The 13,998-nt window shown below is 36.3% G+C and overlaps 1 protein-coding gene across 1 annotated transcript in view; it reads right to left on the minus strand.

The window, feature by feature from the left end:
* Nucleotides 1–5,519, minus strand: part of EIF4E (eukaryotic translation initiation factor 4E) — a 35,226-nt gene extending 29,707 nt beyond the window's left edge. Inside the window, exon 1 of the mRNA XM_006910752.3 lies at nucleotides 4,003–5,519. Coding sequence (XP_006910814.1) covers nucleotides 4,003–4,020 — 18 coding nt within the window. The 5' untranslated portion in view covers nucleotides 4,021–5,519. The remainder of the gene's footprint in view (nucleotides 1–4,002) is intronic.
* Nucleotides 5,520–13,998: the final 8,479 nt, after the last annotated feature.

A 13,998-nucleotide genomic window follows, 5' to 3' on the forward strand; every position in this document is an offset into this window, starting at 1 on the left:
ACTCAGTACCTAAGAGACAAAAGTGATCCTTTCTTTTTTTCCAAACACAAATAGGAACTTTTGAAGAAATGCTAGTGATTTTTATGGTAGAGACAGAGTGGGAAGAGTATCTCAGGGTTGTGGATCACAAGCTTTGCATTTCTTACTACTGGCCAAGAATTGATAATCAAAAGGCAGCTATGTGAATTTCCTAGCAGAGAGGAAAAGGTGCATATATGTATCCTGTATACACCTGCATGCAACACATTCACAGAATATGAACTTTATCTAGTCTTTTATAACTGATAAAATATCACCTCAGAATACTGCATAAAAATAGCAAAATCACTGTAAGATATCTTCTTATTCTCATTTTTCAGCTAGACTTAAGATTTTCAGTCTTCCTTCAAGGTCACACACACATTATACTTAAACCATGCTCATTTCCACTTCTAAAATGTCTCTATGACAAAGATGAAGCAAGTTATAGGTACTAGAACCAGAAAATTTCCAGTAGTAGCAGGGAAGGAAAAGTAGAAATAACCATTGCTAGAACAACTATTTCACAGATTCCGTATTATGTCCAGGACTGTTGGTACTTCTACATTCTTTACAATATATAAAGTTTATTAAAAATTTTTTGCCTAAAATGTTCTGTCCAAATTGGATTAAGATTACAAAATTTTTTTATCCTCTGCAACTTCAGTGTGTAAACTGTGTCTATTTACGAACTGCATTTTTCTAAGTCAAACAATTATGCATACTATTAATTAATTCAAAGTGTAAGATGAAGTGAAATTTAGACTATAAACATCTGAACTGAATTTATTTGGTTTATGGATGAATTTGGACAGATTGGGTTCTTTCATTAAAGCAAGAACACACATTAATTTGTAAAGTCTGTCAATCAAGTCTTTGGTTAGCGAAAAACCCTGAATTACATAACATATTTGTCAGTAAGTATTTAAGCCTTACTTTTAATAAACTCTGCAATAAAAAGCATGTTCCCAAAGAATTAAAAAAGAAACAAATCAGCTGACTGTCCAAGTTGATTCTACTTATGAAATTAATGTAGTTTAAAAAATTCAAGAGACACATATAAAATTAAGTAAAATTACACATATTCGGCTTAACTAAAAAAAAAAAAAAAAAAAACTTACCTTGAAAAGAACTACAAGTTAAAAAAAAAAAGTCCAATAATGAAGAATGCAAAATGAAGATAAAGCTAGCTACAAAGAAACATGACCCATTGGAGACAAGATGTCCTGGGGAAACCGCCTTGCCATCTTCAACAATATCAAGTCTAATTTTGACCTAGCCACAATCAAATGCCAACTAAATAACGAGAAAACATTATTTATCTCAATATTCAAAATTTTGCCTTATTACCTGTAAAGAGAGAAAATGCCTCCTTTAATTTTCCCCATCAAGCTTCTTTCTCAACAAATATTTGAAAGCCATATCTGAATGAGAAAAATCACCCAGTATCAAACTGAAATGATTGATATTTTATATAATTTACATAGATTAAAAAGTCCCCAAATGCCTATGAAAAGTGGAACAAGCAGGAAAAACCCAGGGTTCTTTTAAGTGCTTACGATTATATTCAGCAGAGAAGCAATAAGGAAACTCACAAGCTAGCTGAAATAGCAATGAACAAATATGCTTTTTGTAGGCTTCCGCAGCGATACCTCAATTCCAAACAATACTAACCAGCTGCTTAAAAAAAAAAAAAAAAAAAAACTCACTATTTAAAGTTGTCAAAAAATTCTAAATAACCTCTGGACAAGGATGCATTAAAAGTAATAAGTACTTGCATTTTCACTAAAAATAAACATTTCAATACTATTTTACATCCTCAAACTACTACTTTCAAACTGGCTTTCCACTTTCACACACTTTAGGTTTTTAGGTTCTCTACTTCGCAATTTAAATGCAGTAACCAAATCTACAGGGACAGCACTAGAATACTATACTGTATCACTGACCTCATTGCTGGGAATTAAGCGGTTACACTGAACAAGGTATAGAATCACATTTTGTAAATTGTGTATCCTAAAGAACAATTAGTATAGTGTCCTAAACATATCAGGGTCTATAAATATTTACTGACTCGAAATAGTCCTTTAACACTTTGTAGTTCTGTTTTGTGCTGCTGAAACAAAACTGCATAGCTCTGCAAAATCTACAGGACCTAAATACTACTTCACAGAATACATTATTGTTTCGAGGTTTTAGCCTTACCCCTATTACCAGCTGTAATGCTTTTTACTGACACTGGTTCAGTGCGCAGGAAAGCAGATCCAGTCAAAAGTGAACATTAGAACCCGTTAAAGGGGTTTTAAGTTAAAAATTTTCAAACATCCTATGTCTTTATTCTTTATGTACATTAATGTTCTAAAGTCAATTAATTGTATCAGCAACTTAAGACACAGTTTTGCAGTCAATCTAATATCCAGAAACATAAATGAAAAGGGGCACCAATAAAAGAACCCGTAACCAAGCAGAAAAGCTTTCAATTCTGGCAACAAGGTAAGAGTAGTTTATATGGATGTAAACAGAAATAAGTCTTTCTCTTCTCTACAGGCCTTTCCATGACTAGTTTTCGAAATAATTATAAAAGTCCTTAAAAAGTCAAAGCAAACTGGTAAACCATTATCAAAATCACAAACTACCATATACAAAATATCTAGGAACCCAGGTCTAGAACTGATTCCAGAGTGTCGACGATTTCTGGTTAGTAAACTCCATAAGGCCTCTAAAACAACGTCACTTTAGATGAACCGGCAACATAGGCTTAGAAGTTTCAATGAGCCGGTGCCAGCAAACACTAACTATAACAAAGATACCCTTTCTCCTTTGGGCGGTAAACTACCAACTTTCTGCTCTGGGATCCACTTTCTGCTTGCTTCCACTAAGTTTAAAATGGTGTCTGAGAGGAAAGCCTGTAGAACAGATAAAGAGAAAATAATCAAATGGAAAGTTAATTTTAAAAGTTCCTAATTCTAACAAACTGTGCCTTAGAAATGTCAGACGATAAAGACTCGGAAGAACAGATGAATTTGAACCCATTCGCATTCTCTGGGACGAGCGCAATGCGCAGAAAGGATGAATGAATGGAAGACAGGCGCGCGTGAAATGCAGCAGGTCCAGCCCGCAACCAGACCGGCAGCAGCGATCAGTAGGCCTCGCTCCTCCCCCTTCCCTCCTCCATGACAGCCCAGTCTCAAGCATGGAGGGGCGAGGACAATGTGATCCCCCTTCTCACCGCCACCACCACCCTTCATCCTACTTTAAGAGCTTTACCGCGTGACACAGGGTCATCCTCCCCACCCCAAACCTTTCTCGCCTCCCCCGCCGCCAACCCCGGCAACTCTCCGGCACGCTGGAGTAACATGCGCTCGCCCCTCTCGGCTCCCCTCAGCGAGGTCAAAGCTTCTCTGCGCGTGCCGCCGCACCACTCCCGCCCAACCCACTCTCCGGCAACGCGCGCCCAGAAGCTCCCTGGCCCACCGGTCTAGCGAAGACCCGCGCGCACTCCGCGCCCGAGCGTCTGGGGTGGAGGGAGGGAGGGAGGAAGGGGAGAGGCCGTCCCGGGGCTCCTTCCTCCATCTCATTCCAGGCCTGCACGCCGCCCACCCTCCCTGCGGCTCCCGGAGCCCGCTCGGAGCCAGCGCCGCACCTTCCCATCCCTAAGACAATCTCCACACACCTATCGCAGGGCCCAGATCACTCTCCACCCGTGTGGGCCACCTCGCGGCTCTACAGGAGGAGCCGCACCGCCCCTCCTCCACTCCTCTCCCCCAGCTCTCGGGCCCCCACCAGAACGTGTGCGCTACACGCCGCCACGGCCAGCCTCCGGGGCACCCCCAGTTGCCCACGGGGAAGTCAGGCCCAAGAAGAGGGGGAGGGGGCGGCAAGGGGTAGCGTGCGCGCCGGGAACGCTGTCCCGCGGGGTCCCCCAGTCCGAAGGGAGACTGAGCGCGGGGACCGGTGGGGGTGGGGGCCACAGGCAATACTCACCGGTTCCACAGTCGCCATCTTAGATCGATCTGATCGCACAACCGCTCCTGAAGGGGGGGGTGAGAGGAAAAAAATGGGATTCCAACCGGATTGGTCGGTTACTGTCCACGTGACGGACGTGTCCGTTTGGCCTTGGCGGCGCCTGCGCAAGAGTGCGGCTGCGTGGGTAACAAGAGGCTTCTGGGAAGTGGAGTCTCTTTTTTTTTTTTAAGAGCAAAGAAATTTTAAAAAGGACTGGTCACGTGGTCGATGGGTAAGGTGCGCGGTTCGCGCGACAGACACTCGCGTGCTGGAAAGTGGTTTTCAGTCCTCTGTTCTACCGTCTGGTTGCTGCTGTCTCACTTATTGCCAAGCATGCCTACTGTGCCATTTGTTGCCCTGTCCTCCCATCTTCCCCGGAGTCTGGGAACTAGAGGTTCAGCACACACAATAAGGCTTCATTTGTTTAGTTGAGGTCCCAGGACAAGTTGCCTGTGTGTTTATTTAATTTTCTTTTGACTTCCCACCATTTTCTCTCAGTTTCAAAAAGAGGCGACGGCGATGAAGAGTTAAGCAATCAACCCTCCCCCAGTCCCCCAGCTTCGCTAACGCTGGTGGTCACTTGCCATGACAGCGAAACGGGGTGGCGGAACCGCCCACAGTACCCACTTGCCACAGGCTGGGGGAGGGGGAGAGCACCCGACGGCTTTTCCTGTCCCAAATCCTGAGATTAAGACCTCAGGGCTAAATCTTGCGCGGAAGTAAAAGTTATTTGGAAGTTCAGCCCTCTCTGTTCCACTATTCTGCTTTGTCGTGAATGGAAATAGCCTAAGTCCAGGTGCCAGCCAGGGAAGCCACTCTGGCCCCACTGACTAAGCACTGGACTGATCGTCAGAAGTCAGGAGTCGTTAGGCAGGGTCAACTATGACTCGATGTTGACTCACTCTCCTTAGGCTGGTGACAATCATTCAGTGCCTCAGCTTTTTCATTTATGAACCACAGGTGGTAATACACTTACCTCACAAGGGTGTGCTGTGGTAATGATTGTAACCAGCTTTGAAAATGCATCAGACTCTATAAATGCTTCATAATAAGCAACCTCATGCCTTCCTAAGGATCGGCTGCTTCCTCTGATGTTTTTTTAAACGATGTTTTAAAGTTTTTGTTTACTTTGTTACATGATCATGTACACCAATGCAATTTTAAAGTTTCAAGACAATTTTTTTCTTTATAACTGTAGCTACCCTTGGTAGGGGCTTTAATGTTAAGGAAAATATTGTAATATTCACGATAATCACTGGCAATTAGAAATTTATCCCTACTCTGGCATCCTATATTTCCTCTCCCTCTGAGATAACTGTGCTATCATCTCTCAAGATAGTGTTATTCTGCCCAGTCTGGTTATCAATACAACAAATAGGGAAAAATCTAAGAGTGCTACTATAAGCTTTAATGAAAAAGAACCTATATTATTACTATTTTTCATGCTTCTTAGAAATGTAAACACCAGAAAAATCAGTATACGCATGGCTGCCTGTACTGCTTATAGTGTTACTGATGTCCAGAGCTGTGTCATACCTATTATTGAGTGCATAATGGTTGCTTGAGTTGCCTAACACATAATTGAGGCTGTATAAGAACTCAAAACCAGTGCTTGTTCATATGTTTTAGTTTTACCTGGATGCCAGATGTGATTGATGAAAGCTTTTATACAGTCAGCTTAGCTCTAGTAGGTTTAAAGTAGATGGAATTCTTTAAAAATTTACCAATCAATGTATTTCTACTTACAGAGACTATCTGTAACTAGTAACCAGTAACTATTATTGTTACTTAAACAAGCCAAAGTAATTACAGTTGATGTCAGAGATATTTTCTGTTGGTTAAAAATAGTATCTGCTTATCTTCTCTGAGAAAATACCATAGATGTACTATCTTCATGATGCTGCTAGATAACAGAGCCAAGAATTAAGATTTCAGTCCCTATATGAGACTGAAAGCCAATTATTTTCTTAAAATATTTTTTAAATAATAGCTTCCATTTTATTAATGTTTCTCTTGATCCGAAAACTCCCCACTTTTGTCAGTCATCCTAGTTCTTTTACAATATTTATATATGCTTTTATTCTTTATAACTTCATTTCTCTCCGATTTGTATATATTTTGTTGCATGTGTTTTATGGCACATTCATGTGTCTTTGCCTAATATCACCATTAAATTCTGCCATTTCAAAGATTTGGTGATTAGATTTTTATTTTTGTGTGTATGTAGTTGATTGGGTTTTTGCCAATCTGAAATATACAGAGCAGAAATTGTATACTTTTTTCTCAATTTCACGTAAAAAATACATTTGTTACTACCATATTTGTGCTTATACCTAAAGTAATAAGCTATATGAAATGGGATATGTATTAAAATACTATTCTACTTGATCGAGTTATCTACTTTAAGACATAACTACTTATGGCTCAGCACAGTATCATGGTAACTATTATTTATAAGCCTGTACTAATTAGTTATCATTTAGCATCTGTAAATAGTTATGAATTTTTCTCTACATAATATATTCAAGCTGGTGTATTATTAGTCTATAGATTTAATTCATGGTAAAAAAACTAATTTGATAGAACACAAGTTGCTTTTATCATGTATTTACCTCTTTGTCATTGGAATTTATTACATTTTCTAGATAACCAAAGTCATTGTTTTGCTAGGCATCATTTAATTATGGTTCAAACTGATCATATCTGCCATGATCAATCCCTCAAAAATATTACTGCTGCATTGTCTATGATTAAAAAAAAAAACAGGCCTTGGAATTTTAGACATTCTGTTTAGATTAGATGACTTTCTTAGTCTCTGATCACTACTTAGCAATCATTTTTCTTTAATGAGTAGGTTTTGAAATAGAAGATATGAAATTACATAACAAATGATCCTTAATATTACAGGGTTGGGTATTAAATATAATGTAAACTAATCTCTAGTTAACACTAACGTTGTTTTTAACCTTGTCCACTCACTTTTAAATTTGCTTTTACTTACACTTTATGCTCTGTTATTGTTATCGTTGCTTTCTATGGTGATATTTCTTTAGGAAAGACCTCAGATGATGGCTTCTAACAGGATAATAATTTTAAATTACAGTTGTATAATTTAGTGTTTAAGAATATGAGCTCTGATGTCAAACTATCTTGGTCTAGAATCCCAACTCTGTTACTTACTGCGTGACCATAGGCAGTTTCTTTATGCCTCATTTTTGTCATGAGTTAGATGGGCATAATAATAGTACTTATCTTGTATGGTTAGTGTGAGAAATAAATGAGTTAATCCATGTAACATGCTTGGGATAGCTCTTATAACATAGTACTCAATGTTAACTATAATTTCAATGATATAATATGACATACATTCCTTATTTCTACTTTTTTTGTCTAGTGTAATATGCTTAAGGATTCTTTTATGCAGAGAGCCAGCTTCAGCCCATTATCTTTAAGGATATTCCAAATTTTCAAAGTAAACTAACATTTATTGATTTCCTGTAACATACCAAGTATTTTTCACAACAGTTACTTCATATGACCTGGATAACAATTATGTGAATTAAACATTATCATCCCCATTTTATATATAAACAGATTCAGTAAAGTTAAGGGACACATGCAAGTCAACACAGCCAGTGATGAGCTGGAATTAATCCAATTCTCTTGACTCCAAGATTCTCTTCTCCCTATCATAGCTGCTTCCCTCTGATAGGTTCTTCCAAATGTCTTTCTCTTCAAAGGACTTCTAATACTAAGTTCATTTACAGAACTGACGCACCATTCAAGAAGTACTATGTTAGTAATGGGAAGTGTGTAATCACTGAAGGCTATTTAAAGGACATGGGAAGCCCAGGCACTTCCTTCCTGGACTATAAGATCTGCTTGACATCCTAAGTCATAGAAATTTAAATAGTTAAGTACCCATATGAAGATGAGTGACTACGAACCAAAAGGATGCAGCTAACCAGCACTCATACCTAATGAATGAGACAGTTACATAGTTCTTCCGTCATTTCATTCAGATCTCTGTTGCAATGCCATTTCCTGAGGGAAACCTTCTTGACCACCCTGTCTAAATCAGCATGCCCATTATGCTTTATGCAATTACCTTGCTTTATTTTTCGTTAGACCACTTCATAACCCTACCTCGAAACCCCATATTATATTAAATATTGTTTAATTAATTGTTGGTTGTCTCCACTAGTAAAATATTAGCTTCTTGATGATTTGTAGGTAGATTGCTAACAAATATTTGGGGAGAAACCGTAATCTAATTTTAAAAACTGCACAAAAGTCTAGCCTCAGGACTAATAATGTAAGTAATAAGAAAATGACTGTATGTCAAGAACCATGTTAGTCAGTTCACATGCATTGATAATACCTCATTTTATCTTCAAAACAACATTCTAAGATAGATAAGGAAACTGAGGTTATACAACTTTCCCAAGAACATGGTTCTGTCTCTTCATACCATAATATTGACTTTCTTATTAGACTGCCTAATAAGAAAGATTATTGTCTGAAATAATGAGAAAGAATCTACAAAGAATTTGTGAAAAATTCATGTAAGTAGTATGTTGGTCCAACAATAAGGTACTTTTCCAAATGAACTTAATTTACCTTTTAAAATAGAAATCAGGAAAAAACCAAAATGTATGGGACAAGATCAGGAGTCTTTAGAAATAACCTATAAGATTGTAAACACCCAAAATTCAGAGATTATATGGAACTCCAGGGAGACACAACTGGATTTTCATTGCTACATACATGAAGAAGTGCTTACATTGAACTTGTCTAAAGAAAGAAATGTATTTAATGGGTTGCTTGCCATCTATAAAAGAGGAATCTAGAATGACAATATTTGATGATCTATCTCTAGCACTGTTCTGGGGACAGGGTGCCCTGGAGTAAAAATATGGATTGCTGGTCCATTGGCCCTCATTGGGAATGGTTTCTTGACACCAACCATACAACTAGTTCACCTTGTGTTAATTCCAGGTTCACCAAATAACCATATGATAAACATGTCTTCCGTGTTGATTTGTATATAGGGCTGATAAGGGAACATGAATACTCAGACCATAACTGTTATATTGCTCAGATTCTCTCTCTTTCTTTTTTTAAATGGTACTAAGTTTTTTAATTTGTTATAATTGTGCTCCATGAGTTTGGCTAAGGGAAAGCTACCCCTGTGGACCGGATTTTCTCTGTCTTCTTGGATTGTGATGATTCTCTGAGGAAATGCCAAACTATAGGAATTGTCTGGGTGGCTAATCACCTTTCCCAAGATTTGCCATGTGCCTTTCTACTCCAACTGCCTCTTTGGAGACCTGGGAATTAGAAATTTTTTATTCATCTGCCTCTAAATTCTTATTTTAATTTCAGAATTTGAAAGATACCAGTCCTCATTCAGGACATTGCTTAAAAACATGGGATATACTAAAAATCCTCAGATGTGGTCCTATGTGTTTCAAGTACCTAATGGAAAACTATGCTTATTATTTTATTAGAAGGAAATGATAAAATAATAGTAATAATACTCCAAGAGAGCCATTTTTATCCTTTGAAAATGAGAAATTTCTATTAAAGACTTGCTATTTGGGGAGAGCTTTTGGATGGATGCATTTAGTACAAATTGAGCAACAAGATTCAGAGCTCTGAAATGGCAAGTTAAGAAACAAAGGTTCAATCTTTATCATATCAGTATTTGAGATTAGAGATAATCAGGTTTTAAGAAGGGGAAAGATTTTGGTGCAGATATGTGTATTAGCAGACAGGATGTATTTAGCTTGTAAAAAATGACTTCTGGGAAATGATAAAATAACATATTGGGCAGACTTATGAAACTAACAATTTAATTGCTAGGCAATTTATGGAAATGCTACCTTAAAAAAAAATCTGACCTTGCTTAAAATTTTTTCCTTAAAATTTTATATGCTTTTGCCCCCCGAAATTTGAGAGAATTTGTTCAGATGAGAGTTAAATGTGATAACTATTACAGTCAATAAAATTGCAAGCTGAGTAAATATGATCTTATTTCTTTATTAGAGCTTAATTTTTACATTCCAAAAGATATTTTTGGAAGTATACAGGAAAATATCAGCAGTCGTTAAAATTGAAAAAAACAAGCCGAAATTATTGTTGTGTAAATTATGTTTAAAAAAGATTAATATAATTAATACTTGAAATACAGTAATCAATAATGCTTGACTGAAAATATTTGAGTGAAAGCATTTAAATATTTTAGCTTATTTTGTTTTTTTGTTTTAACAATGAATATTACATTGTATGTCAACTATACCACAATAAAGTTGTTTTTCTTTTTAAAAAAAAGTTGGAAAAGAAATGTTAAATATAGGAAATTCATGCTATTTTCTGAACCTGCTTAGGGAATAAAGGTATTTAATGTACTCATAAAGAAACTTGGAAATATGTTGTTTGGAGCAAATAAATCAAATTCCTGATAGAAGACAAGATTGCTTAAAAGCCTGGTACTCTTCTACTAAAAAAAAAAAAAAATTCACAGCCCTCCCCAGAGGTGAATTTGTTTCATTATTAGTTTGCTTTTTAACTTGGAACTGAACTTTCGTCTAATATTTCACTTGGGGGATGAGACAATAGCTTAAATTGGTTTGAATCTATAAATTAATCTTTTGCTCTTCAAAATCGTTAAGGAAACTTGAAGCAGAATTGGAATTTAAAAAATGATTTTATTATTCCTATTGTTAATTTTTTATTTTCTTATCCTTTGTGATTTTTTTAATATATTCAATTTTATATAATGGTTTCATTTTAAATGCAATGTAACAAACAACATTAAAAAAATTGCGTGTGTGTGTGTGTGTGTGTGTGTGTGCACTGTAAAGATGAATCTCTCGTACTATTCAAATCTCTCCTACTACTAATATACTCACATGTGAACGTTTTGTGCTTTTACAATTATAGGGCACCTTAAACTTTGAACTCTGCATTTTTTTACATGATATTTTATTGCAAATATTTTGGACCTTGGTTATAGACTAGATAATTTTTAAACATTTCATTTTGAAAAAAATGTATCAAATTTACAGAAGAGTTGCAGTAATAACTCCCACAAACTCTTCTAAATTTACCAATCCTTAACATGTTGCCTTGTTTCTCTCAATCTTTCATTATGTCTTAAGCCATTTGAAAACAAGTTGCAGATATAATGACATCTGAATACTTCAGCATGTTCCTCTTAAGTATAAAGACATTTTCTTACGGAGCCATAATGAAGTTAATGAAATCAGGAAATGTAATGCTGATTAAATACTTTTATCTAAAACATAATCAGATAGTAAATATTCGAATTTTTCTAATTCTTCCAATAATTTTATAGACTTTTTTTCCAATCCAGGACCATGCATTGCATTAATTGCCCTTTCTTCAATTTCCTTTCATATGGAAAAATTCCTCAGTTTTTCTTGATCTTTTGAGACATTGACACTCTGAGGAGTAAAGGACGGTTGTTTTGAAGAATATCCCTTAATTTGGTTTATTTGTTTTCTTGTGACCTTGTTATATTGATACAACACTTTTGGATTTATACATTTTGGGCAAAAATACTACATAAGTAATATTGTTTCCTTCCTAGTGCATCACATCAACACTGATAACATCAACGGCTTCAGGATATACCACTGAGTAGATACATTACAATTCCCTTACCCAGTTCCCCATGGTTACATGTTCAGGTTATTTCCAGTTATAAATAATGCTCTAATGCATACATTCATGAGAAATTGGTTTTCGTATATTAGACAATTCCTTCAGAATACATTTTCAACAATGGAATTAAATGGTTTATAGGATATAAACAAAATCTTCACTCTTTATACTTTTAGCATTCGCATTGCTCTCAAAAAGTAGCAACATAACAGGTCACAAACTTGTCAGCCTTGAGTGTTAAAAAGGATTAAAAGAATGTATTGTTAATAACTTTTATCACTGGTTTCTATATTTATTCAGAGCCTCTACTCCTACTTAAGATTTTTTTTTATTTATTGGGATAACATTGGATAATAACATTATATAAATTTCAGGTGTACAACATCTATATTGTGTGCTTACCACCCAAAATCTAGTCTCCCGTCACCGTGTATTTGATCCCCTTTACCCAAGTTGTCCTCCCCACCCCGCTTTTCCTTGGGTACCCACTATTCTGTTGTCTGTATCTATGAGAGTTTTTTCGTTTATGTGTTTGTTTTGTTTGTTCATTTGTTGTTTTTTGTTTTATATCCCATACATGAGTGAAATCATAAAGTTCTTGTTCTTTTCCATATGACTTACTTCGCAAAATACTCTCAAAGTCCATTCACGTTGCAAATGGCAATATTTTATATTTTTGTGGCTGAGTAACATTCCATTGCATATACATACCACATCTTTACCCAGTCATCCAACGAAGGACACTTAGGTTGTTCCCATGTCTTGGCTATTGTGAATAATGCCATAGTTTATATAGAAGTACACATATTGTTACGAATAAGTATTTTCAAATTTTTCAGGTAGATACCCAGAAGAGGGATTGCTGGGTCATATGGTAGCGGTATTCTTAATTTTTTTGAGGAAACTCCGTACTGTTTTCCATAGAGGCTGCACCAGGTTACATTCCCACCAGCAGTATGTGAGGTTTCCCTTTTCTCCACGTTCTCTCCAACACTTGCTACTTCTTGTTCTACTGTTAATAGCCATTCTAACAGGTGTGAGGTAGTATGTGGTTTTGATTCACATTTCCCTTATAACTAGGGATGTTGAACATATTTTCATATATCCGTTGGCCATCTATATGTCTTTCTTGGAAAATTATCTGTCCTCTGCCCATTTTTTTAATTAGATTATTTTTGTTGTTGAATAGTATGAGTTTTTTGTATATTTTGAATATTTGCACCTTATCGAAGGTATTGTTTGTAAATTTCTCCCATCTGGTTGGTTGCCTTTTCATTTCGTTGATAGATTTTTGTTTGTTTGTTTATTTTTGTTTATTTTGCTGTGCAGAACCTTTTTAGTATGATTTAGGCCCATTCATTTATTTTTTCTTTTATTTCCCTTGCCTTTGGAGGTCAAGTTCACAAAAACCCCTCTGAGACCAAGGTCCATAAGTTTAATGTCTGCATTGTTTTCTATGTATTTTATTGTCTCAGGTCTTATATTCAAGTCTTTAATTCATTTTGAGTTAATTCTTGTTAATGATATCAGATAAAAGTCCAGTTTCATTCCTTTGCATTTAGTTTTCCAGTTTTCCCAAACACCACACAGAGGTTATTTTACCATTCTCCAAATGTGTAACCAGAAAAGACATATCTCATAGTTGAAATCATGACCCTTGGGAGAAGAGCTATCATAGTGGGGAAGGTCAAGTGAAAACTTTTGAAACTGCTCCCCATCTCCCACTGAGTCTAGTCAAGACAATAAGCCGAAAGTAACATATTTCTGGGAAGGATAGTAATAATACAACTCCTAAAATTCAAAAGGATGCAGGGATGGTGGTCCTCATCATATCTTGATTTAATTCGCAGGTCTGGCCCATGCAGAAACTGAACAAATTCCCCAAAATGACATTAGACTATTGCAAATCAACCAGGTGAAAGCCTCAAATGATGCTGCTATAACAGACATAATATCTTTGCTATAACAGACATAATATCTTTGCTATAGCAGATGAAATGTCTTTTCTATTCCTATCCAAAATGAAGATTAGAATACTTGGCATTTGCACGGACAGGACAGTATACATCTATAATTTTGCCCTTGGGCCAAGTTATACTACAGTATATTATATATTTCTGTCATAACATAGTCCAATGAGATTTTGAGTGTCCGAACATCCTGCAGAAGATCACAATGATCCACTATATCAGTAACATCACTCTAATCAAACTAAATGAGCAAAAATGGGCTAGCACATTAGAGACCTTGTTAGAAGATATATGCACCAGAGGGTGGAAAATAAGC

Source organism: Pteropus alecto, unplaced genomic scaffold (assembly GCF_000325575.1).
Source record: "Pteropus alecto unplaced genomic scaffold, ASM32557v1 scaffold63, whole genome shotgun sequence".
Lineage (NCBI taxonomy): Eukaryota > Metazoa > Chordata > Mammalia > Chiroptera > Pteropodidae > Pteropus > Pteropus alecto.